Source organism: Adiantum capillus-veneris, chromosome 9 (assembly GCF_014529385.1).
Source record: "Adiantum capillus-veneris isolate H3 chromosome 9, ASM1452938v2, whole genome shotgun sequence".
In the NCBI taxonomy this organism is placed as follows: domain Eukaryota; kingdom Viridiplantae; phylum Streptophyta; class Polypodiopsida; order Polypodiales; family Pteridaceae; genus Adiantum; species Adiantum capillus-veneris.
The window spans coordinates 8,074,760-8,100,570 of NC_140939.1; the positions used below are offsets into that span (position 1 = coordinate 8,074,760).

Genomic DNA, 25,811 nt, shown 5'->3' on the forward strand with positions numbered 1-25,811 from the left:
CAGTTTTGGAGGCTGTTAACTTGGATTTTCAGCCATTTCTCTCCATTTTTGAGCTTCCCATGACTTTGCCTAGGTCCAAGGAGCTCATTTTCAGCATTGGAAGGCATCAGATGCGTGTTTACAGGGCTGTTTTGCCGCGTTTTCAGCGATACGCAGGTTTTGGCAGCCATGGAAATCTTCTCCTTTTTGCATCTATTTGTTCACAGATGCATTACAGGTCAAGGGCAAAAGAGGGGGCGCTCGATTTATGCTGGGAGGATGCTTCATTGAGAGCCTGTCACAGGTTAAGAGCTATGGAGTGCTTTCTTTCCCTCTATGTACAGTATGGTGACGGGAGTGATGCCCCGCACGCTACATACTGCTCTCTCTTTCTCCCCTACGTGCAGTTATGTGATGCCCCACAAGAGGGCTACTCATTTGACTGATGTACAGTTGTGTGGGTTCATGCTTTTGTGCTGAGGCAAGAGCCTCCTTGAGCAGGAACAGGGGTAGCTAACTGCTGCTCCAAAGCAGGCACTGGTGAGGGTCATAACCTCACCGTACAGGTGCAAAATCAGCGCTGTGTATGCGCTGTAATTTGACTGTTTTTCAGCCATACGGACGCCAGGATCATTGGGAATCGTGCCCCACTGGCAAAGGACACTTAGGGGACTGTTTGGGGCTGAAAACAGGGCAAAAACCAGTAAATACAGCGTGCTGAATTTACTGTTTTTGGACAGGAATCAGAGGGTATACGACAGTGCAAGCGAGTTCCAGCAGGGGAATTGGTTTCGCGCAAGTTTTGGGGCTGTTATGCTGCCGAAATTTGGCCAAATCAAATGGTATCTAGGTGGATACACGTGAAGGATTCCCAGGACCTTACCTTGTAATTTACCCTCCTAAAGAATAAAGAAATACCGAAAGGGGCGCCAATTTTGGGGCCTACAGGTTGTCGGCGTCTACTCGGAGCATTCTAGCTTCCGAGCCGTGTGTGTGTTCAAGTGTTAACTCCCGTCGCAGGTTCTCTTTGCAAAGTGCTCTGTGTGTGTGTGTATAAAGTAAAGAATTTCGGGTGAAAGCCAACGCCTACCGTCCTACGGGCCGGTTTCATTACCCACCTTACCAATGAAGGTTGGAAATGTTACACTTGTCATTGTAAGAGTGTGAAAATTAACTTAACTTGAAAACCTTTTTTTTTTAAGATTCAATATTTGGGTGCTTGGTAGATAGAAAACATACTATACAAGGATAAAAATAATTATATCAATAATTACTTCATGGTTAATCATAGGGAGGATAACGGATAGAGAAGAGGTGTTTTATCTCTTGCAGTCGCTCTCTACCAAACATGGTTGTAATGAGTTGTTGGTAGAACATCTTGCAGTCCAAGATTACTTTGATTGATTGAATTTGTTGTGGTGCATAAGGTTAATTCTTTTCACAAAGTTGATGCGTTGGATCCATCACATGATAATGCCGAAGGGCTCCTTCCTTTGTAATGGAAGATTACAGCTCGAGGTGTAGAACTCTTGGTAGTCGAGGTCGAATTTGTAGTACCACAAAAGAAGGTCGTTTTTGTCGTCTAGCTCTAGGATTGCCTCTCTAGCAATCTCTTCGAAGAGCCTGAACTCTCTCTCTTTGAGCAACTTCACTTTCCTACAAGAGAGAGTGTCATCCAATGCATACACAGGTGTGATGAGATAGGTGGTGAGTCTTACCACTTGTATTAGTCCCAGTTAGATTCATACGTAGCAGGCTGTAAGGTCGTCGTCATAGCCTTGATCCACAAGTAGTACTCCTTGAAGATGTGTCTCTCTGCCAAGAGAACCCCGTGTCAAAGACCTTGTCAATGACTAGCTCCGCCACTTTACTCAGTAGACAATGTAGGATCCATGCTGCTGTCTCTAGTTCATGGCTCATGAGACGAGAGTGAGACGTAAAAAGACTTTAGAAGATTTATTCTTTTGTTTTAAAACGTGGTGATTGTCGACGTTGAAACACCCTTGAATCTTTTGGTGCAAGGGAGAGAGAGGGACCACGTGCTCGTAGTAACTTCTTCAAGTTGCAAAGGATAGTTGTGGGCGTAGGTGGGATAGGTGGGGACGTAAGTGTAGAGAACCCTGGTGCTACTTGAAAGCCTACCAAAGTAAGAATGTCCGTGCGGATGTCGAGGGAGAAAATGATAGCTCCTCCTTCACTTTGGGTTGCACTCATTTCGGAGAAGTGGTTATTGGCAACAGTGTGAGCATGATACAGCCCGTACCTTGCTTTTTATGCCTGCGGGGATGATGAAAAATGTACACAGTTTGAGTAGGGAAAGAGGGTCTTACCACCTCTTCAACACTGACGATAGAGCACCCCGGCAAGAGTGTCTCGATGACTTGCGTCAAGCTTTCTTCAAGCTTCTCTTCGGTTAGAGAATTCGAAAAGCCACACATCCATGAAGAAAGATAAACATGACAGTCTTGTAAATTGAAGGTTTCAAGAGCCCTCCTCAGTGGGGACACCAAATGAGAGGCGGCTTGCGGAATAGACCCAGTGGCCACAACACCAAGGCTAACGCATAATGGCCTCGTTACGAAAGATAAACAATACGCCCACCACCTAGCTTAGGATGCGGCTAGGACGCAAGGTGAGCATCAACACACATCACTCACATACCGGGGCATGGAACTACTCACTCCCCCACTCAAACACCACCAAAGGTAATAGACTCTATCCACTCAAGGGTGAGTTGATGCACGTGCGATAGTAGAAGATAAAAGAGAGGAGGAGGAGAGGAGGGAGAGACCCAAAATGATCATAGCAAGTTGTCCGTCATGGACCGTGAATCACAATCATTACACATATATGCATATGTAGAGAACACAAGAGGGTGAAATGAATTTACAATTTAAGAGAACTCGATTATGATGGTTCAATTGTTGATGTCGATGTGTACACCGAGATACTTTACTACCACCGGATGCGTGTTTCCATAGAGAATCTACGAGCTGTGCTATTCCACAGAGCCTCGCCAATGATGCTAGCGAGCTTTGAGGCATACGGTGCGTCCGATGATCAGTGCAATCTATACATGCGGCATGATAGAGAGTGTAACGGCGTGTGATAGTTGTGCTAATTAGAAGTGTGACATAATGAGAGGGAAACCTATCTAACACATGGTGTATAATGGGTGCTTCATACTGAGAATAGAAGACATGCCGACGGTTGGCGTTGTGATAGTGCATGTAATTGTTGTTATTTGTGTGATGACAACCTCTTCTTATATAGAGGATGGAATTTCCTATATTTTCTATTGGGGAGTGACCTACACCATGTGACTGTGGGTCAGCCATGTCTTCTGGATAATGCTTGACAACGGTCCACAGAGAGAAAATAGTAGAGGAAGAGAGAGATGGAGAGAGGAGTAGGGTAGAGCATTGGGTTTTTTTTTAACAAGGTGGGCTAGTCATAGCTACCTTATTGAGAGAGGGGAGAGGGTTTTTATAGCAAGTTGCCAAGGTTGGCTTGTCTTGGAGAAGATAAATCCGCAACTTATAGAAGACATGCCGAAAGTTGGCGTTGTGATAGTGCATGTAATTGTTGTTATTTGTGTGATGACAACCTCTTCTTATATAGAGGATAGAATTTCCTATATTTTCTTATTGGGGAGTGAACTACACCATGTGACTGTGGGTCGGCCATGTCTTTTGGATAATGCTTGACAACGGTCCACAGAGAGAAAATAGTAGAGGAAGAGAGAGATGGAGAGAGGAGTAGGGTAGAGGATTGGGTTTGTTTTTTACAAGGTGGGCTAGTCGTAGCTAGCTTATTGAGAGAGGGGAGAGGGTTTTTATAGGAAGTTGCCAAGGTTGGCTTGTCTTGGAGAAAATAAATCCGCAACTTATAATGGTAGTGGCTCTAACTTTGGACAAGACCTCATTTAATATGGTCTTGTCTCTCTCACTCATGCCCTAGATTTCAAATCTAGACTAAAAAATATATACAATGATCCTCTTTTTAATACAAGAAGAGAGAGATCATGAGGGACGCAGGTGGAGTAAAAAGATGACTACGAGGTTTGATGTTGCTGTTTGAAATTGATGAGAGATAGGCATGGCCCACCTAGTTGGCGCTTCTGTAACTCGATGCTTTGCTCGAACATGCTTTTTCTTGCATCGTATCGTTTGCGGCAATCGTAGTCCAGTGTTTTTGCGGTCGTCACGATTGTCGTCATTTCAACAAAGCCGTTGCCACGAGGCGCGTATGTATGAGAGCTTGTACATGTGTGCGAATGATGGTGGCTGTAATTTGATTGTTTTCAACTTATGGGCTGATTTGTAAGAGTGTTCGGTGATAATTGTGAGAGTGGGATGTGTGTTGATGAGTAGGTTGTGTGTGTGCGTATATGTATATGAGTGTGTGCGTATGTCTGTGAGTGAGGAAGCCATGGATGTTGAGAGAGAGAGAGAGAGAGAGAGAGAGAGAGAATGTGTGTTTAGTGTGTGAGAGTGCAATTAGGGCTTAGTAGGTATGTGTGTCCTTGTGTGTGTGAAGAGAGACAATCATAGAGTTACGAAACGCCAACTAGGTGGGCCATGCCTATCTCTCATCAATTTCGAATGGCAACATCAAACCTCGTAATCATCTTTTTACTCCACCTACACCCCTTGTATTCTCTATATTCTTGTATTAAAAACAAGATCATTGTGTATATTTTTTACTGTAGATTTGAAACCTAGTGCATGAGTGAGATAGACAAGACCATATTAAATGGGGTATTGGACAAAGTTAGAGCCACTAACACTATAAGTAGCGGATTTATCTTCTCCAACCACAAGCCACCCTCGGCAACTTTCTACAAAAGCCCCTCTCTCAATAAGCTAGCTACAACTAGCACACCTTGTAAAAAAAACCCAATCCCTCTACCCTACTCCCCTCTCCATCTCTCTCTTCCTCTTCTATTTTCTCTCTATGGACCTCTGTCACAAGCATTATGCAGCAGACATGACGGACCCACAGTCACATGGTGAAGGTGTCACTCCAATAAGAAAATATAAGAAATTCCACCCTCTCCCCCTATATTAGAAGAGGTTGCCATCACACAAATAACAACAATCACACACACCATCATAACGCCAACCGCCAGTATATCCTCTATTCTCAATATGAAGTACCTATTATGTATCATGCGTTAGATAGGTTTCTGTCTCATGATGTCACACTTCTGATAATTAGCACAAACTACAACTATCACACGTCGTCGCACTCTCTATCATGCCGCCGCATGTATAGATTGCACTAATCGTCCAACACATCGTATGTCGCAAAACCCTGCTAACACCATTGGCGAGGCTTTGTGGAATAGCACGGCCCGTAGATCCTCTATGGCAACACGCATCCGGTAGTAGCAAAGTATCTCGGCGTATGCATCGACATCGAGTGCGTCATCATTATCGAGTTCTCCCCATTTTCTAAATCCAAGTCACCCTCTTGTGTTCTATACATATGCATATTTGTGTTATGATTTTGATTCACAATCCATGACGAGCTGCTTGGTATTATCATTTTGGGTCTTTCCCCCCTCTCCCTCTCTCTCTCCCCCTCCTCCCTTTTATCCTTCACTCTAGCACGTGCATCAACTCACCTTGAGTAGATAAAGTCTATTACCTTTGGTGGTGTTTGAGTGGGAGAGTGAGTAGTTCCATGCCCCGGTGTGTGAGTGATGTGTGTTGATGCTCACCTTGTGTCCTAGCCGCATCCCAAGCTAGGTGGTGCGCGTATTGTTTATCTTTCGTGACGAGGCCATCATGCGTTAGCCTTGGTGTTGTGACCACTAGCTCTATCCTGCAAACCACCCATCAATTGGTGCCCCTACTGAGGAGGGCTCTTGAAACCTTCAGTTTACAAGACTCTCATGTTTACCTTTCTTCATGAATGAGTGGTTTCTCGAATTCTCCAACTAAACAACCGAAGAGGAGCTTGAAGAAAGCTTGACGCAAGTCATCAAAACACTCTTGTCGGGATGCTCTATCGTTAGTGTTGAAGATGTGATAAGACCCTCTTTCCCTACTCAAAACTATGTACATTTCTCATCATCCCCGCAAGCGTAAAAGCAAGACATGGGCCACATCATGCTCACATTGTTGCCGACCACCACACCTCCGAAATGAGTACAATCCAAAGTGAATAAGGAGCTATCATTTTCTCCCTTGACATCCGCACAGGCGTTCTTACTTCGATAGGCTTTTAAGTAGCACCAGTGTTCTCTACACCTGCGCCCCCACCTTTGCCACCTATCCCACATACGCACACAGCTAGCCTTCGTAACTTAAGGAAGCTACTACGAGTACGTAGTCCCTCCCTCTTTATGCACCAAAAGATTCAAGGGAGTTTTAGCGCCGACAATCACCGCGTCTTCAAAACAAAAGGATAAATCTTCCTAAGTCTTTTTACGCCTCACTCTCGTCTCATGAACCAAGAACTAGAGACAGCAGCATGGATTCTACATCGTCTATCGAGTGAAATGGCGAAGCTAGTCATTGACAAGGTCTTTGACGCGGTGTTCTCTTACCGAAGAGACAAGACCCTCCATCTTCAAGGAGTACTATTTGTGGATTAAGGCTATGACGATGACTTTGCAGCCTGCTACGTATCAATCTAACTTGGATTAACACAAGTGGTAAGACTCACTACCTATTTCATCACACATCTGTATCCATTGAATGGCACTCTCTTGTAGGAAAGTAAAGTTGCTCAGAGAGAGAGAGTTCAGGCTCTCCAAGAGATTGCTAGAGGGGCAATCCTAGTTTTTTTGTTTTGTTTTCGAAGTCGGGCGAGGCAAGCCCGTCCGCTCCCTTATCCACCGTAAAAGTGGACAAGAAGAACGACCAGGACTATGCCCCGAGAAACCAAAGGCAGACGCTTTTGTCACTAGTTTCCTCTGGACTCGAGAGGCCAGAATTATCTACACTCTTAGGGCGATGACTGTTCCCTTGAGAGACCCATTTCGGTGGGCGTGACAGCGACCAAGTACCTCTGTTCAGAGGCCCAGGTACTGCGGGACTTGCTTCGGTCTTCCCTTTGGAGTTGCCTCCTCTAGGTAACTTATCGCTCACCTCACTAAACTGCCTTTGAAACCCGACGGTTTTCCCCTAGGAAATGCCATACCCGCTTGGAAGGGCGTCGGCTCACAGGTGGCGTCTGCTGAGGCTGGTAATGTCTCCCATTATGCATTTCCCAACCCCTTTTAGGTGAAGTTGACCCCCTCGGGGGGGAATGGCAGTTGGGTGCTCTCGTAGCTCATCTGGCTTCGCTTGGGGAGAATTACGTCATTTCCCCCGGAAGGGATCGGATTCAAATAACGGCATAGGAAGGGGAGCATTATCTCCCCATGTGCCTATGCAGAGCACCTAAATACCGGGGTACAACTTCACCGAGGAACTTCGCCACCGGCACGTGCCCTGCAGTTCCGTCCCTCGAGTGCGGATCACGGCGTACCCAGAAGGGCAGCCGCTTCCCGCGAGCCTCCCCACCAAGGAGGATAACGGTCCTTTCTTCAAGGTCCAACGAAGGGTCGAGTGCGTTGAAGGTGGAGTTGAATCGGTCTAGCCAACGCCCCCTAGAATCATCTGCCGCCGGACACCTCACCAGCAAAGCGAACGACCCTCTAACTGAGAGCACACCGTGCAAATGCTGTGTCCGCTCATATAACTATCAGCCAGTCTAAGCCCACCTACTCTCGCGAGAGTCAGCATTCTCTCCTCCTTTCTATTGACTAAAGTGCTCCTATTGAGCTGCAGTAGGTATCCACGTGTTTGTTCATAGCCGGCCTCCTTATAGGGCTCCAACGCCAGGCACGAATGCCTCTCGTCCCACTTGTCCCATGCATGGTAGCGTACTGAACTGAAGTCAGCCGCTAGGATATATTTATTCATCCAATTCTCGGTTCTTGTCGTCCAAGTCCACTTCTTGAACGGTTGGTTCTTAGGCTTCTTGTTTACCAAGGAGCCTATCCAAGTAGATGAAACCGAGCGGTACTTGTCAAAAGCCCGTGCTCGTTGTCCCCCACAAAAGGCACATACGGGTGGTATGTTAAACTCATGATGGAGAGTTGCCGTCCCTACAGAGGTTAACCTTGCTCCCTTTCCGAGTAACATTCGCATCCCGGTGGCGACGAGGCGCTGCAGAGAGTGAAGGACACGCTGGTCGTGGCCCCCCATAATTTCCGCGCCATAACAAATCACTGGATATACGCACGCCTTAAAAACAGTTAGTCGAGACCAGATAGGGATGGCTCGGTTCGCCAGTAGGTGTTGACATGCGAAGAGACTCTTCCTCCCCTTGTCCGCTCGCTCTTTAACGATACGTTCAATGGAGAAGGTCGAGTCAACGTCGATGCCAAGGTATCTGTACATTTCACCTACTTCAACCATCTCACCACCCAAAGTAAAGATCCTCATAGAGAGATCTTGCAGGTCGCCGTGGAACACCGTGACCATGCATTTGTCAATTTCAAAAGTCATGCCCCAGGTCTTTGCCCATTCACTTACCTTGTCAAGGCTCGTTTGTAGGCTTTCAGGAGAGTCAGCAAGTAAAACCAGGTCGTCGGCAAAAAGGAGTCCTTTTATTCTCTTGAGGAGGTTAGGTACTTCCAGGCCCCATGTTTCCCCATCTGCGTCCAAAATATCATTGATGTATATATTGAATAGAAAGGGCGATCCCGGGCATCCTTGGCGGACTCCCCGCTGCACCGGAATCGAATCCGACAGTTGATCCATATGTCAGATTTTAACAGAGGTGGACCTGTAGAGCGCTTGGAAGAATCTAAGTGCTCGATCTTGCAGGCCAGCCGTAGCGAGCTTTAGGAACAACGCCTCGTGCAGTACTGTGTCGTATGCCTTCTTGAAATCAATGTAGGCCACATAAGTTGGTTTCCCATCCTTGTGACGGAGTTTCACGATCTCTTTCAGACAAGCGACTTGCCCTATGCATTCCTCATTAGTACGAAAGCCTGCTTGGCCGGGATTGAAGAAATTCCTCTTTTCAAGTAGCTTAGTGATCCGCCTAATCACGACAGTAGTGAGGACTTTTATGGCAACGGAGATTAACGCGATCCCGCGGTAGTTATCAGTGTTGGTCAAATCGCCCTTCTTGGGAATTGACACAATCACTGCGTCGCTAGCGCGGGCCGGATGTCTCCGGTATCGTAAATGCCCTCAATCATGTGCAAGTAAGCCTTGTCCATCTCCGATCGTGGTTTACGCGGATCAGACCTAAGCCACTTATCTTTCACAAGCAGCTTAAAGAATTCGGGTGGTAACCCGTCACCTCCAGCTGCCTTGTGTCTCTTCAACCGCCGACAGGCCTCCCGCAATCCTAGTCCTAGAGCCAACAGACAAAGATTACCTTGTCTTGTGGGACTACTTATTCGACCTCGACTACCAAGAGCTCTATACCTTCAGCCATAACCTTGTGTCCCAAAGGAAGCAGCCCTTCCGTATTATCATGTGATAGATCCAACGCATCAACCCTTTGCAAGGGATCAACCTTATGCACCAAAACGAATTCAATCAATCAAAGTAATCTTGGACCGCAAGATGTTCTACCAACAACTCATTACAACCATGTTTGGTAGAGTGCAATTGCAAGAGATAAACACCTCTTCTCTACCCTTTATCCTCCTTATGATTAACCATGAAGTATCTTTTGATATAATTATTTTTTTTCCAATATAGCATATTTTCCATCTAACAAAAACTTGTGTATTGAATCTTTAAAATTGAAAAAAAAAACATGTCAATTCAATTTTCTCACACTTACAATGGCAAGTGTAGCATTCCCAACCTTCACTGGTAAGGTGGGTGAAGATGCTGCAGATTCTCTAGCAACTTGGAAATAACTTATGTCATGTCTGGGAGAGATGATGATGCTACGCGCTTGCGTATCTTCCGACTTCTAATGAAGATGGAAGCAAGGTCATAAAAATGCCTTGGCACAAACAACGAAAGAAAAGTGGGACATATTAAGAGCAGCCTTTGTCAAGCGTTTAGGAGAGGGCACAACATCGAAGAGAATGTTGGGCAATTGTTGACAGAATTGAAGCGAGATAGCATGATAGAATACGCATCATATGAGTCGAAGTTTGTAGATCAATGGGGACGATGGGTTACATCGCTGAGAGAGAACGAGGGAGCACTTGATTTTCTAAAGAAGGATTGGTTTGTGGCTGGCTTATAGCCAACTCTTAAAGAGAGGTGAAGGGAAAGTTTCCTTCTACATATGAGCTAGAAGTTGAAGTGGCATGCCTTAAAGACAAGAAGTTGCACCTACAAACCAGAAATGTCAATGAAGAGGAAGTCGGTAGGACCCGACCACCTCTAGCACCACCTACAACAGCTACCCAGAGGAGTCAACCACAAGAACCAGTTAAAGATCAGCAAGACTTATATACTTCATAAGTTCAGAATAGTCTGAACTCACGAATTATAAGAGGGAATAAAGCATTCATAAAACTATAAATGCAAGGGACACAAGAAAAGAAAAGAAAAACAAAAACAAACAAACAAACAAACTAAATCACTTTATTTGCTACGAAACAAAACTAGATAAAACAAAACATTATTAACTTAAAAATGCTTTTAGAAAAGGCATGTGTAAAATAGGTTGACGCAACTTACTTTGCTTAAAACAAGTACTCAACTTTAAGCAGAAAAAGGATAAGACATCTTAAAAATTTAATCCAACTTCGCACAACAACTTCTAACGGAACACATTCTTAAGTCCTCAGGAAAGCTAAATACGAAATCGAAAAATGAATACTACTACAAACCTACGAAGAGCAAAGAACCAAACTTGACAATATGTGATCTCAACTTCGCTGCTTGTCCTAACAGGAAGAATAAGTATATCACCTTTATTGTTAAGTGCAGCGGAATGAATGTTTGCGCTTTGCTTAAGATGAGTGCTCCGAACTGTGTTCAAGGTTCCTTTTGTTCTTATGGAAGGGAGAGCCTTCCGTTCTTAATGAGAGAATGCTATGATCACAAACCAAGTGAATGGACACTGCGGGAAAATGTATGAGACTGAGAGATAGAGAGAGAAGGGAGATACGACACCAGAGATGTTGTAAAACCCTCCTCCGAAGGCCCCACTCGTCGACGAGAGTGGTCTACTTATGATTGCACAATCTGGTACAAATGGTATGCATGAGACTGATGCAAGTCTAGGCTTTGTCGACGATGACGACAGTGATGACGAAGTCGACCTAAGGGCTGAAATCTGCAATCTTGCTACTGCTGTCCAAAAACGCTACAGGCTGAAATCTGCTAATCTTCTATCTGCTGAATTCTAACTCTATGTCGGTGACGATGTCGATGACGACGATGCGACGACGACGCGCTGAAAACACAGATGCTGAAATCTGCGTTTTTCAGGCTGAAATTGTTGCGGAAAATGACCGTGCGGCGAGGAACTGCTGCGGGAAGGTGAGATCTGCGAGGTTCGGGACTTTATCTGTGGGTACTAACTGCTGAAAACTGAAAACGCTAATGCTCCTTGCTGTTCCGTCGCGGTAAAGCTGCAAAACGCCGGGGCTGATCTACAAACCAAAAACGCTAGGGCTGAAATTCTGCTGCTGTCGCCAGTTGCTCTACAAAATGCAAAACGCTAGGCTTCTCTAAGGTTCTGCTGTCGCCGGAATCTGCAAAAGCAAATCGCTGGCTGATTTGGTGATGAAAACGCTAGGTGATGGCTCTGCTCCAAAAACGCTAGGTCTCTTTGGGGGGGGGGGGGGGGAGTCTGCTGAGAAGTTGCCTATTGAGCGTGGAGCTCGTGTTGCCTCTTTTGCCAAATAGTGCTAGCTTTGGTTTGCTTATATATTTTCTTACCCAAATTGTCCTACTTACTTTTGTTGGAAAGTCACTTAAATTAATAAGTGAAAAATACCAAAAATAGGTAAAATAGGCTAAATGCACTGGAAAATTCCCCTGAAGGATTCTGAAGGATTCTGATGGATTCTGATGGGAATGCTTATGATCATGCTGTGTGCAACCAGAGGATATGCATCTATACCAAGTGACTGGGCATGCACGGTCTACGAATAGACTCACAAAAGTACCAGATCACTTCTAATCTAGACTGACTGGACTGACTAAATCCTGATCATGCTGTAGCTTGTCCACGGACAGATAGGGTTGGATGTGTCACGTGACATTTATCATGCATAGCTTGGACAACAACTATGACATCCCTACTCACGTCGTCAGTGTCCAAGAGTAAGTGCAGGTTTATATAAAGGTCATTCATGCTTTGAACGTACTCTACAAAACCAACAAGCTGAGTTTTTATCACCCTCCGGAGGTGATGAGCATACTCAACCATGATAAAGGCTAGCATTTGTCAACTATAGTAAAAATACTAGAAGCGCTAAGATCAAAATAACAACATAAGGTGTTATTGAATCAAACAATAAGTGGGCTTTTTAGCTCTCCACTTCTATTGAATTTACTACTGATAATCTTGAACATTCCAAAGGAAGAAACATTAAAAATAAACTTACTACGATGCAAAAATGAACGAACGTTTTTCATGATTCTTTTGAATGAGTATCCTTTTTCAACTAGTAAAGAAATAAGATGGCAAGATTGAACAACAAAAGTAGATTTACTAGAACAAAGACGAGAAAATCTAAAATAGTTGAGAGCAAATGACACCGTACTTAGCTAAAAGAGAAATGTTCGAAGAAATGTGAGGCATACGGATGATTTTTAGATTGGCATATTCTGGTTCAAGGCGCTTCTCATAGATATCTACTTCTAATCCCAAGGGAGTCTGAAAAATCTTCACGTCTAAAAAGGCACAACAATCACTATTTGTTGTACAGTTAAGTTCACAAAACTCCTTGGGATAAATTCCTCCGCCTACAAAACTCGAATTCAAGTACATAAAATCTTGAAAAGAAGAAACGTCAGAGACAAAAAGATCATCTACAAAGCGTCTTACATTGCATAATGTCACAAATGCGGGCACCACCTGCCAATAGAAAAGAACAAACTGAACAGACTTTTAGCACTTCAATACAACTGAACTGAAAGAGAGAGACGACACGCGACACGGAGTGGCGGAAGTCCACCCCAGAGAGTATTGGCCCCAAACCTTGGCGCCCCTTTCGGTATTTCTTTATATTGCATCATCAAAGTACAAGCCGGTACTCCAGACTCTGCACCTTCTCCAGGAAGCATGCCAGAGAATGAGCCCTAGCCTCATATTTAAAGGCCCTTGGCCTAAAAAGCAGTTTACATGAAAAGCTTTCAAACTCAAAAGCTTCTGGTCCAAAAAGCAGTTTACATAAAAACTTTCAAACTCAAAAGCTTCTGGTCCAAAAAGCAATGCCAAAAGCTGCCAACGTAAATCACGGAAATCCGTACAACCTACCACGTCATCAGCCAGCGCAAAACGCAGAAATCTGTCCTTAGGGTTAGGGTTAGGGTTTCTGCAGTTTTAGGGTTTCTGGCAGCAGAATTAGGGTTTGCAGGTTTTAGGGTTAGGGTTTCCAGAATTAGGGTTTCAGCAGTTAGGGTTTTTGGCAGAAATTAGGGTTTGCAGGTTTTAGGGTTAGGGTTTCCAGAATTAGGGTTTCAGCAGTTAGGGTTTCTGGCAGAAATTAGGGTTTAGGCCCCTCGGCCGACATCTGCAAGTTGGCTCCCTTCTTCAGGGCTTTGACACGTCAACAATTTGTTACATCTCCCCTTCTTGAAAGAGAGTAATCGTCCGCGATTACAGCATATCTGCAAAACAACTCAAGTTAGCTCAAAAATTTCCGAGGGACATTCCGAGGGACAATCAGTTTACTCTTTTTATTAAGGAGTTAGCTTCTCCTTTCTGCTCTTTTGATCAAGGAGTTAGCTGCTCCTATCGGCTGTTTTGATCAAGGAGTTAGCTTCTCCTTTCGTCCAGATCGGAACTCTTGATAATCCGGCGTAGTAAAATTAGCCATCACACCCAGACCGTACTGATCTTCCTCGGGTGTCTTGATGCACTAAAATTACATACCCAGACAATCTCATCCAATTAGGAATATTCAGTGTTTGGCACATCACAATGCAACACAAATGCTCACATATGCATGTTACAAGACATAGAAACATAAAGCCGCCGATGAACACTCCTCCCGCATAACCTAACAAGGTCCGGGCCGGGAGATATTCAACGACTCCCTCATCACTCCTCCCGCATAACCTAAAAGGGTCCGGGCCGGGAGATATAGAGGCCTTTTACAACCAAACGCCCCCCAGACCGCAGCTTGCGTCGTTTGGAGGTGCTGAGAGTAACCACTGCTCAGACTTCTTAATACTCCTCCCGCATAACCATCCAGGTCCAGGCCGGGAGTCACACCAACAATTATTTTACAAGCATACAACCAAACGCTCCCCAAGCATCGGCCTGCGTCGTTCGGAGGTTTTCAAACATACAACAAAACGCTCCTCAGCATCGGCCTGCGTCGTTCCGAGGTTCAAACAATACCAAAACAGTATTTCTCACTTCTCCACCCAGGAGTAAAATCACCAATCATTGAAACCAGTATCAAACCAGAGAAACAATTCAAATCGGCACCAAAACAGGTTCAAAACAGATACCATCCATTTCAAACAAATTCCAAACAGGATCACCAAACAAGCTCAAACAGAACTCAAACTTAAAAAGCAATCTCGACATCAATCGAGCTCGAAAAGTCGACTGACTTTCCATCCTGAAACCTGCACCAAAAATTAGGGTTAGGTTTCTTCCATAAGGTCATAGCCGAGCACAACATGGTCCATCAGCTCTTGAACAAACAGTGTTTCTTCGGCAGTGATGGTAGTCCCATGATAGCAATCGCACTCGCTCTCCAAGTTCATCTACTCGTGAAGAGACATCTATTGGGAGATGTCGAGAAACTTCAAGTTATAATCTGCTAGGGTTTCCATGGCAAGCATTTCAGGATACCCCACTCTGCCAGAAGTTGCACTTTGGAGTATGCTGCTTGGTAGCTGTAGAAATCAACATCTGCATAGCACTGCTTCTGAGAAAAAACAGTGACTTGAAACAAATTTGGATCCTTCTCTTGCAAGTGATCTTAATTGGCTTATGCCCTGTAAGACACTGCGGTGAAGACGGGAGCGCGCCCGATGCGCGATGAAGTAAGGGTGGGGGTGGCTGATGAGTCCGGGTTGGGAGGCGCAGATATCCTCGAATAAAGCTCTGTCTGCTCTTTAATAAGTCCGGGTTGGAGCGCGAAGATATCCTCGAATCAAATTCTAATAGCTCTATCTGCTCTTTTGTAGGACTGGTATGCTTTTAGAAAAGCACACGCCTGATGCTCTGATACCACTGTCACAAATGCGGGCACCACGTGCCAATAGAAAAGAACAGACTGAACAGACTTTTAGCACTTCAATACAACTGAACTGAAAGAGAGAGACGACACGCGACACGGAGTGGCGGAAGTCCACCCCAGAGAGTATTGGCCCCAAACCTTGGCGCCCCTTTCGGTATTTCTTTATATTGCATCATCAAAGTACAAGCCGGTACTCCAGACTCTGCACCTTCTCCAGGAAGCATGCCAGAGAATGAGCCCTAGCCTCATATTTAAAGGCCCTTGGCCTAAAAAGCAGTTTACATGAAAAGCTTTCAAACTCAAAAGCTTCTGGTCCAAAAAGCAGTTTACATAAAAACTTTCAAACTCAAAAGCTTCTGGTCCATCACGGAAATCCGTACAGCCTACCACGTCATCAGCCAGCGCAAAACGCAGAAATCTGTCCTTAGAGTTAGGGTTAGGGTTTCTGCAGTTTTAGGGTTTCTGGCAGCAGAATTAGGGTTTGCAGGTTTTAGGGTTAGGGTTTCCAAAATTAGGGTTTCAGCAGTTAGGGTTTTGGGCAGAAATTAGGGTTTGCAGGTTTTAGGGTTAGGGTTTCCAGAATTAGGGTTTCAGCAGTTAGGGTTTCTGGCAGAAATTAGGGTTTAGGCCCCTCGGCCGACATCTGCAAGTTGGCTCCCTTCTTCAAGGCTTTGACACGTCAACAATTTGTTACACATAACTTGTGCAAAAATATTGGGCAAGTGTTAGCACGGACAAAACGCTCCATAAAATCAAACTCATAAGTAAAAAGATAGAAATTAGCAAGAAAAACAGCACAATTGGTGCCCATAGGGATACCAGTTGTTTGCTTGAAAAAAGAGTCCCCGATGGTTATATATAAATTGTCCAAAAGAAAATCTAACCAAGATATGATGTCAATGTCATCTACAATCCTGGTGAATCTCTTTCCTCCTTTGTCTACATCTACATTCTTATTTTTCATCCATAACAAGTCAAAGTTCAAGGCTGACTTTTCTACTAGCAATGCCTTGTACCTATCCTTCTCAAGCTTGTACGCAAAAACTTTTGAAATAAGAGACTTGACTCTAAATTTAAGGTCCTCCAAATTTAGCTTCGTGTATAGCGTTGTAAAGTCAAAAGTTTGGAGACATAAAGGAGAAGATTTCTCTTTAAGGCTTCTTGAAGAGTTCAAAAACTTTAAAACAGGAATCACACCTACTGAATCATTTAACATCCAACTTGAATCGGTAGGTACGTCTGCTTCCTTTAGCATATTTTTCCACAATTCATTTACGCTATGTAAAATGGCTCTGAAACAATAACTAAGCCATTTGGAAACCTCGGTCAAAGAGGTGTTACAAGAAGCAGCTATAAATCTAGGCTTTATAGGATTCTTGTGGAACTTCCAAACGGTATATAGAAAAGGTAATTTAGGCTAGCACTTGAAACCAAAAGACTTACAAAAGTTTTGATGTTTCAAGATAACATCTTGCATTGAAAGATCACAATCCTTGTAAGTCTGAGAGTTTACTTCACCTAACAAGTATTCTAATTAGAACTTTTTGCACGTAACAACAAAGTTATTAGAGCACTTATCTACATAAGAGATTACAAAATCGCGATGAAATTTCACCACGATCAGAAGAAGATAAGCTATTCCTTCCTGAAGAAACGTTCCGAGAGCAAGATGCTAATTTCAAAGAAGCTTTCTTGAGGACTACAGACTTCCAATGGGTAAAGATACCTTGAACTCCTAAAGACTCCTCAAACTTTACTACAAAACTAGAAATTCCTTTTTCTATGGCTTTGAGAAGGCAAGAGTCGTTTGAGGAAGGGAGCCTATATTTAGTACCTCTTGAGAAAAGGTCTTTCAAGGAATCCGAAGGAAGGATAGAACAATCGGCAGTAACTACATGACCCAAAGCTCCATTTACGTAAGAAGAAAAGACAGTTTTACTGCAAGTGCAATCAATACTTGAGATTGCTAGCCTTTCTTGCTTTTTAAGATTACGTCCTATGTCACTATAGTTGAAAGCTTTTTGTCCTAAAGTTTTCACATATTTGAAAGCTATGACAAGATGGTTCCATACCTTTCTCGGACAAGGAGGGAGAGCATCCAAAGCTTCTTGAGATCTCAAAATAGAGCTTAATCCAATCTTGTCTAAGTCGGGGGAGGTAAAGATAGTTATCAACAAATCTTTCTTTCCAACCAAGGGATTTTTCAGACTAGGATATTTGGACTTCAAAAATTTGTCTAATAGTACTCGAAGCTGAGTACTATGAGACTCTCTTAGCTCCAAATCTTCATAAGAGTAGTTCTCAAGGGTATACAAGAGCTTAAATAGGATTCTTATATTATACCTTTCAAATAATTTATAAGAAAAAGAACCCAATTCCATGGCTCTAGATAGGTAAACCAATCTCCGTTTGAAATGTCTATAAGCAAAAATTTTATGGTTAGAAGAGTCATCACGCTCAATTCTAGAGATTGAAGCCCTAGGGAGCAAGGCAGGTTCTAATTCAGATGAGTCAATGTTTGGAAAGAAGAGAAGATACCGGTACCGTCTGGACCGGTTTGACCGTCTGGAGAAGAAAGGCAGGAAGAACAAGGATTTTAGACAGCACTCAAGTTTGACACATTTTCAAGCTATAAGAACAACCACAGGGCTTTGCTTTTATATAACAGTTTGACATAGTCTTTTCGGTAGGCCGCTTTTCCGAACATTCTAAAGTACGAAGAGCATCATCGTATCTGAAAGGGAATGCCCATACTTGGTGGTCGACCCGCTCTTAGGAAGCGCCCACCAAGTGATTAAAATCCAAGCGCGTCTTCACTTCTGCATGGCTCATAGAAGAATAGATGTTATCACAACTTGGAATCATCTGAGGATGACCAAGGAAGATACCTTGGACGCCTATTGTCAGAGGTTTTGGGATACTTTTCTACCTGCCTCTTCCTTTAAGAAAATTAACTTCAAGCAACAAGTTCAGTGGTTTTGCTGCAATTTACCCAAGGAAATACATCAATACTGTCTACAAAAGAAGTTTGACTCCATCAAGATACTTATGGGTCATGCCAAGCAGGGCTTTGGTATGCATGTTGGCACATTTACGTACCCATCGTACAGGCGAAGATCTACGCAAAGGGAGCAAACTCCGTTCAACAGTGACAAGAAGAGGAAACAGCAGAACAAGAAGCCAACTGGCCCGAGATTCTCAACCGGGAGCTGAGCAACATGCTAAGTACTACAAAGAGGGCAAGTGCTACAGTTGCGGAGTACATGGGCACGTTCTTGCGAAGTGTCCTAAGAAAGAGTCAAACGGGGACAAACCAGAAAGTTCCAAAGCGGCAAAGGAGCATGCAAAGAAAGGAAAGACAAAGGCAGGGCTGCTTCCGAACTTTGTGGATTCTAGAGACTAACCCAGAACAAACAAACGAGAGTACGGAGCTCTGCAGTGCATGGGGCAAAGTACCTGATCAAGAAGTCCTTATCTTCTTCGACAAAGGATCCAAAGCCAACTTCATGTCGACGGAATTGGCGGCTCAGCTTGGAATCACACCAGAAGAAATGTGACCATCGATGGAAGCGGCACCAGGAGGGCGGAATGTTGCCATTACCAGGCAAAACTGTTAGGGAATAAAGGCCTAAGTGCCTTGTATTTACTAACTTATAAGTTAAAAGACTTATAAGTGAGGGGGCCCAAGTATGAATGGCCCCCTAGTCACTTACTCATATACTCAAATGTGAAGCCCAAAAGAACAATAGCGTGGCTTTTCCCAAAAATCCAACGAGCTCTCTCTCTCTCTCTCACGTTTTCTCTGCGTGTGCTCTTTCTGCGCCAATCTCCCCTTCTCCTTCACTCTCATTGCATAGGACAGCAAGTGGGCTCTCTCTCCTGCTCCCCCACACATGGTATCAGAGCTTTAGGGTTTCCAAGAGAGCCATCTTCGCAACACAGATCAGAATTCTGTTCTTGCTCGTTGCGGGAAGGATATTCAACCGTTTTCGATCAACTCTGTCGCGAAGGGATCCTCTCACCGTGTAGAATCGACCTCCGGTGACAGTTTCCCCAAAATTAGGGTTTCAAAAACTGACGAACAGCAGCCTATTTCTGCTGAAATTGACCAATTTCTGGGTCAATTTGATGCAATTTCATTAGGGCAAGTCTCACAAGTCAATCTTACAGGTGTTTCCACCAACGAGGTTCTGAAAATTCAGCAAAACAGGTGTTTACAGGTCTGATTTTTGCCCTAAAACAGGGAATTTCAGCAAGCAAATGATGTATACACCTTGTGGAAACCTTTGGTAAGGGTTTGGCAGTGAATGTACGCCGTTTTGGGGTGATTTCGCGTGAAATTTGCTCGCTGTTTTTCTGTAACAGCAAGCTGTTTTTTGCCCGATTGCGCACATTTGGGCGTGTTTAGGTCGGCAAAACAGGATTTCAGTGTTTGCAATCACTCAGAATGGCTTCTAGCAGTGAAAGTGGCAATTTGTTGCACATTCGCAAGCTTGAAGGTGCCCATAACTTTGCTATATGGAAGAAGCAATGTTATAATGTGATGTTGCAGAAGAAACAGGCGAAACCTATTAAGTTACAGGGTGTGAAACCGGTTGATATGGAGGTTGAAGAATGGGAAGAAGTGGACGAGTTGGCTCGCTCCACGATCATGCTTTCGGTGTCTGACAATTTACTCTTCAATGTAGAGAATGAGCAGACAGCATGGGGCATGTGGAAGCGTTTAGACGAGTTGTATGCACAGCAGAGTGCTACCAGTAAAGTGTATTGGCTTAAGAAGCTTATGGATCTCCGCATGAAGGAGGGCACGCACATGTCAGTGCACCTCAATGAATTCAATTCTATTTTCAGCCAACTGACAGAGCTGAAATTCACGATTGATGAGGAGTTCAAAGCTACTTTTCTGCTATGCACATTGCCCGAAAGTTGGGATGTATTCCGGACAGCTCTTAGTAACTCAAGTGCGTCACTTAAGTATGCAGATGTAGAGAGTTCTCTCTTGATGGAAGAGATGAACAGGAAGAACACCACAGGTGGGTCTTCTAATGCATTGCACTTGAGAGGCAGGTCTCAACAGAGGGAGAAATCTGACAGTAAGGACAGGGCACGCAGCAAATCTCGTAGGAAAGATGTTGTGTGTCATCATTGTGGAAAGAAAGGGCATTATAAACGGGAATGCTATGAGTGGAAGAAAGAGAAGAACAAGGGTGCTGAAACTGATGCAAAGGACAAGGGAAATGCCAAGAAGAGCACTGTGTTGATTGAGGAAATCAATGTTGCTAGTAGTTGTGACAGTGACAGCAGCACTGATGTACTCAATGCCTCTTCTGTGGATGCACATACCCTTGCTATGGGTTCTGATGTGGACATGCATACTTGGATTCTTGATTCAGGTGCCTCCTTTCATGTAACACCTCATAGGGATTGGTTTACACAGTACTCAGGTGAAGTGCAGGGCACTGTTTATTTGGGAGACAACTATGCATGTGACATTGCAGGTATTGGCAATGTCCAGTTTTCTTTTGCTGATGGTATGACCTTTGTTTTGCACAAAGTGCGTCATGTGCCACAACTCAAGAAGAGTTTGATTAGTACAGGGCAGCTAGATGATGCAGGCTATCACACCACCTGTGGTGATAGCAAGTGGAAAATTTGTAAAGGGGCCCGGATTGTAGCCAAGGGTTGTAAATCGGACACTTTGTATCCTTTGCATGTATCTAGTGTGCGTGACCATGTTGTCGCCATAACCGAGCAGCCAAGTGTTTCTTTGTGGCATGGCCGATTGGGACACATGAGTAAAAGAGGTATGGAAACTCTGTCTCGTTGTGGTTATTTGCCGTGTTTGAGGTATGCTGATTTTTCTCATTGTGAGCACTGTATTTATGGTAAGCACAGTCAAACACCGCACAAAAGGTCTATTTCTTTGAAGTCTCACAGGTTAGACTTAGTGCATTCCGATGTATGTGAAATGCCACAGTTGTCCTTAGGGGGAAAGAAATATTTTGTCTCGTTTATCGATGATGCTACACGTAAGGTGTGGGTGTATCCAATACGTGCTAAAAGCGATGTTTTGGATACTTTCAAGAAGTTTCTTGCGTTTGTTGAGAATCAAACTGACAAGAAGCTTAGGTCTTTGCGCTCAAACAATGGGGGGGAGTATGTATCAAAAGCATTTATTGACTTTTGTGCTACTAAAGGTATTAAAAGAGAGCTCACGACTCCTTTTAATCCCTCTCAGAATGGAGTTGCAGAGAGGTTGAACCGGACTATCCAAGAGAAAGTTCGGAGTATGCTGTCACATGCTGCATTACCTCATGGTTTTTGGGCAGAAGCTGTGCAAACAGCTATTCACTTGATTAATCGCTCACCTAGCAAGGCTTTGAGTGGAAAGGTGCCTGAGGAGGTGTGGTCTGGCAAGCCACCCTCATATGCACATTTAAGAGTGTTTGGTTGTGAGGCCTATGTTCACATCCGGAGTGAACTGCGCACCAAACTAGAACCAAAGTCTCATAAATGCATTTTCCTAGGATATGGTGAGGATGGTGAAATGGGGTATAGATTATGGGATCCCGCATTACGGAAAATCATACGCAACAATGATATCATCTTCAATGAGAATTGCATGCACAAACAGCCCACAAAGGTCGAGGAAGTGCGCCGGGTTGTTTTTCGTGAAGATGTTACATATGGACAGCCAAGAAGGCCCAATGTTCAGCAGCCTTTACATGCTGAAAATGCTGCTGAAAATCAGCCATTTGCTGCTGAAAATCAGCCATTAGCTGCTGAAAATCAGCCCCAACAAGTTGCCATTGATGCACCACAGGTAGGGGAACAGGTTGATGCTCCTAGACCGCCCGTTGTTGCGATGCAACCGGCTGAACAGCCTGCTGTTTTTGATGGTTTACAGGCTGAAAATCCACCTGTTATGGATCATTGGGTGCGTAGGTCTACTCGGGTGACAAGGCCCCCCGATAGATATGAACCGTCTTTGGACTATGTCATGCTTACTGATTGTGGTGAGCCGTCTTGCTATAAAGAGGCTATGCAACAGGAAGACAGTAAGAAATGGTTCAAAGCAATGGTTTCGGAAATGCAATCTTTGGAGAAAAACCATACATGGGACTTGGTTGATTTGCCTAAAGGGCATAAGGCTCTGCCATGTAAATGGGTTTACAAGACCAAGGTCACATCTGATGCTTCTTCTAAGTACAAGGCACGTTTGGTTGCTAAAGGGTACAAGCAAAAGCATCGTGTGGATTTTGATGAGATTTTTTCTCCTGTTGTAAAGCTTGCCACATTACGTCTTGTTTTAGGCCTGGTTGCTTCTGAAGATATGGAGTTAAAGCAAATGGATGTCAAAACAGCGTTTTTGCATGGCGATTTGCTTGAGATGATCTATATGATGCAGCCAGAAGGTTTTGTGTCAAAGGGGCAAGAGAAGAAAGTATGTAGACTCTTGAAGAGCTTGTATGGTTTGAAACAGTCTCCCCGTGCATGGTATCACAAGTTTGATACATTCATGAGGTCTCAAGGATACAAAAGAAGTAATTATGATCACTGTTTGTATATCAAAACGGCAAGTGATGGATCTCTTCTATTGCTGATTTTGTATGTTGATGACATGCTTATTGCGGGTAAAAATATCACGGAGTTGGATGCATTACAGCAAAGCTTAAAGAATCGCTTTGACATGAAGGATCTTGGTGATGCTAATCATATTTTGGGCATGCGTATCTCTCGAGATAGACCTAACAGGCGTCTGTATCTATCTCAACGAGATTATGTTAATAAGGTGCTACATCGTTTTCATATGGATGGGGGAAAGGCACTTGGTACTCCGCTGCCTCCATATGTAAAACTGACTGCACATGACTGCCCAAACACAGATGATATGCGGGCTGAAATGGCCAAGATTCCTTATGCATCAGCCGTTGGCAGTTTGATGTATGCTATGGTTGCTACACGCCCGGACATTGCATTTGCGGTGGGAGTGGTAAGCAGGTACATGAGCAATCCTGGCAAAAAGCATTGAAAAGCAGTGAAGTGTATCTTGAGATACTTGAAAGGCACTAAAGACTTGTGCATTTGTTTTGGGAAGAGTGAGACATTTGTGCATGGCTTTACAGATGCAGATTTTGCTGGACATCCAAATTGCAGGAAGTCTACCTCTGGATATGTGTTTACATTCACAGGAGGTACAATTTCTTGGATTTCTAGACTGCAAAAATGTGTTGCTTTGTCTACCACTGAGGCTGAGTATGTGGCTGCCACTGAGGCATGCAAAGAAGCTTTGTGGCTCATGAGTTTGGTAGAAGAGCTTGGCATTAAGTCACCGGTTCCTGTGCTACACTGTGATAGTCAGAGTGCTATTATGCTTGCAAGGAATCCTGTTTTTCATGCCAAGACAAAGCACATAGAGGTGAAGTATCATTTTATCAGGAGTGTGCTTGATGACAAGAGCATTACACTTGTCAAGGTGCACACAGATGACAATCCTGCGGATCTTTCCAGCAGAGCGGTTTGCATATTGCCGTCAGATGATGAGTGTTGGATGAGTAAGTGCATGATCAGCTGATGTATCATAGTTAGTTGATTCTTTGATCTCCCAAGGTACATTGCCTTTAGGTGGGAGGTTGTTAGGGAATAAAGGCCTAAGTGCCTTGTATTTACTAACTTATAAGTTAAAAGACTTATAAGTGAGGGGGCCCAAGTGTGAATGGCCCCCTAGTCACTTACTCATATACTCAAATGTGAAGCCCAAAAGAACAATAGCGTGGCTTTTCCCAAAAATCCAACGAGCTCTCTCTCTCTCTCTCACGTTTTCTCTACGTGTGCTCTTTCTGCGCCAATCTCCCCTTCTCCTTCACTCTCATTGCATAGGACAGCAAGTGGGCTCTCTCTCCTGCTCCCCCACAAAAACACTGCTCCATTTATCTTGGCCGTAATGTTTTTAAAAAGCATGCCGACCAGACCCATTTCCCCTATATCTAGGTAATAATATCCTTACATGGGCAATGGACATTTGCTCACTGCCTTCAGAGCTAGCCGAAGTGTTATACATTTCACCTCCCACCCTTCGTTTTCAACAATTATATGACATTAGTTCTTTAGTTTGATTTCTTTTGCGTTTGCATAGCATCATTGTCACTTTCTTTTCTCTCCTCTTTGCTCCATAATCTCTTTCTACTCCTTTTAGTCATCCTCTCTAACACACCGTCTACTGGCAAACTCCAAATCCTAGGCCCTAGGGGGTGCCCAACATGTCGCTTAAAGAAGAGAAACATGCCGGTTTCATGCCTTGAAAATTCTTGCTCATGCATCATAAAAATTCTCTTTCCCTAAATCGTCTGGCTCCATGTCCACCAATAGGAATACTAAAACTATGTCCACTAAAAACAATGGAGCTAGTCTTACTCTGATCAAGTAATGAAACGTTTTACACATTCTACTGACAAACAAGAAAACGAGAAGCAATGCAGCACATTTGCACCTGTCTTTCCAAAGCCGATGGAGTCCTCCGCTCATGATGTCATTCATCAAATCGTACTTGGATGCCACACTTGTGAAGACATTCCCCACAAGCCGTTCCTTCTCCTCCTCTGGAACTTCTCTGAATCCTAGAGATTGAATGCAGTTAGGCATGCCTGATAACGTAGAGTCGGGTGTTTAAGGTAAGTAAAATACTCACCAAAGCTGGCGGTGCGTGGTTGATGTGAGAGCGATGCTGGGTGGGCATAAGAGGCCGTGTATAGCAGGCGAGCTCCAACAGCTGTGGCTTGCAAGCTTCTGCTGCAACATCGTCGTATCATTTTTGAGGTCTCTGAGGATACGACGTTAACTCTCTGTCTCTCTCTCTCTCTCTCTTCTCGCTCTCTTCGTTCTTCGCGCTCGCTCGCACTGAAATTAATAAGTGATACGTTCCAGCGTGTCCAACGTTCAAAAGTAGAGAGCCTATTTTCTCCTTTTCACCTCGGATACGTAAAAGGATATTTTTGAAATTTGAGGGGTATTTTGGGAATTTCCACAAATTAGAGAGGTATTTTGGTAATTTCCCCTTAAGTTAAAGGATTATGGAGGTTGCACGTCGAGCACGTGTCAACGGCATAGGGTAAAGAGGCCATTATAAGACCACCGAAGAGAGGGAGCTTAGATCTCCAGTCTTCGAGCTCAATTATGACCAATCAGTAGCTCATTTGATTCGCCTCATCGAGGGCTTTTCGAAAAATTTGATCTCAACTTTTTTGACGATCGGAGTTGAAAATTACAATTCCATTTGTGCATTCCCGTGTAACAAAAATAGGTGTGAAAAAGAAGACACATTAACCCCAAAAGAAAGACATGGGTGCCAACAAGGCTTAAAGTCACCCATTGCCCAATGAAAAGCTTTCATTTCAAATAAAGTGAACGTTGAAAATCCTTTTGAATTGCACAAAGTGGATCCAACTTTGTTTTATTATTGGGGTGTCATTGTCCT

The 25,811-nt window shown here is 44.0% G+C and overlaps 1 protein-coding gene across 3 annotated transcripts in view; it reads right to left on the reverse strand.

Annotated features, from left to right (window-relative positions):
* Positions 1–25,241, reverse strand: part of LOC147450100 (S-adenosyl-L-methionine-dependent methyltransferases superfamily protein) — a 63,342-nt gene extending 38,101 nt beyond the window's left edge. For 2 of the 3 annotated variants that reach the window (XM_086519435.1, XM_086519436.1), the window contains exons 1-2: positions 25,026–25,241; positions 24,828–24,954 (exon numbers count right to left, since the gene is read on the reverse strand). In XM_086519435.1, coding sequence (XP_086375561.1) covers positions 24,828–24,954; positions 25,026–25,146 — 248 coding nt within the window. In that variant the 5' untranslated portion in view covers positions 25,147–25,241. The remainder of the gene's footprint in view (positions 1–24,827; positions 24,955–25,025) is intronic. The other variant, XM_086519434.1, reaches the window with a different exon arrangement.
* Between the last annotated feature and the right edge of the window lie 570 nt (positions 25,242–25,811).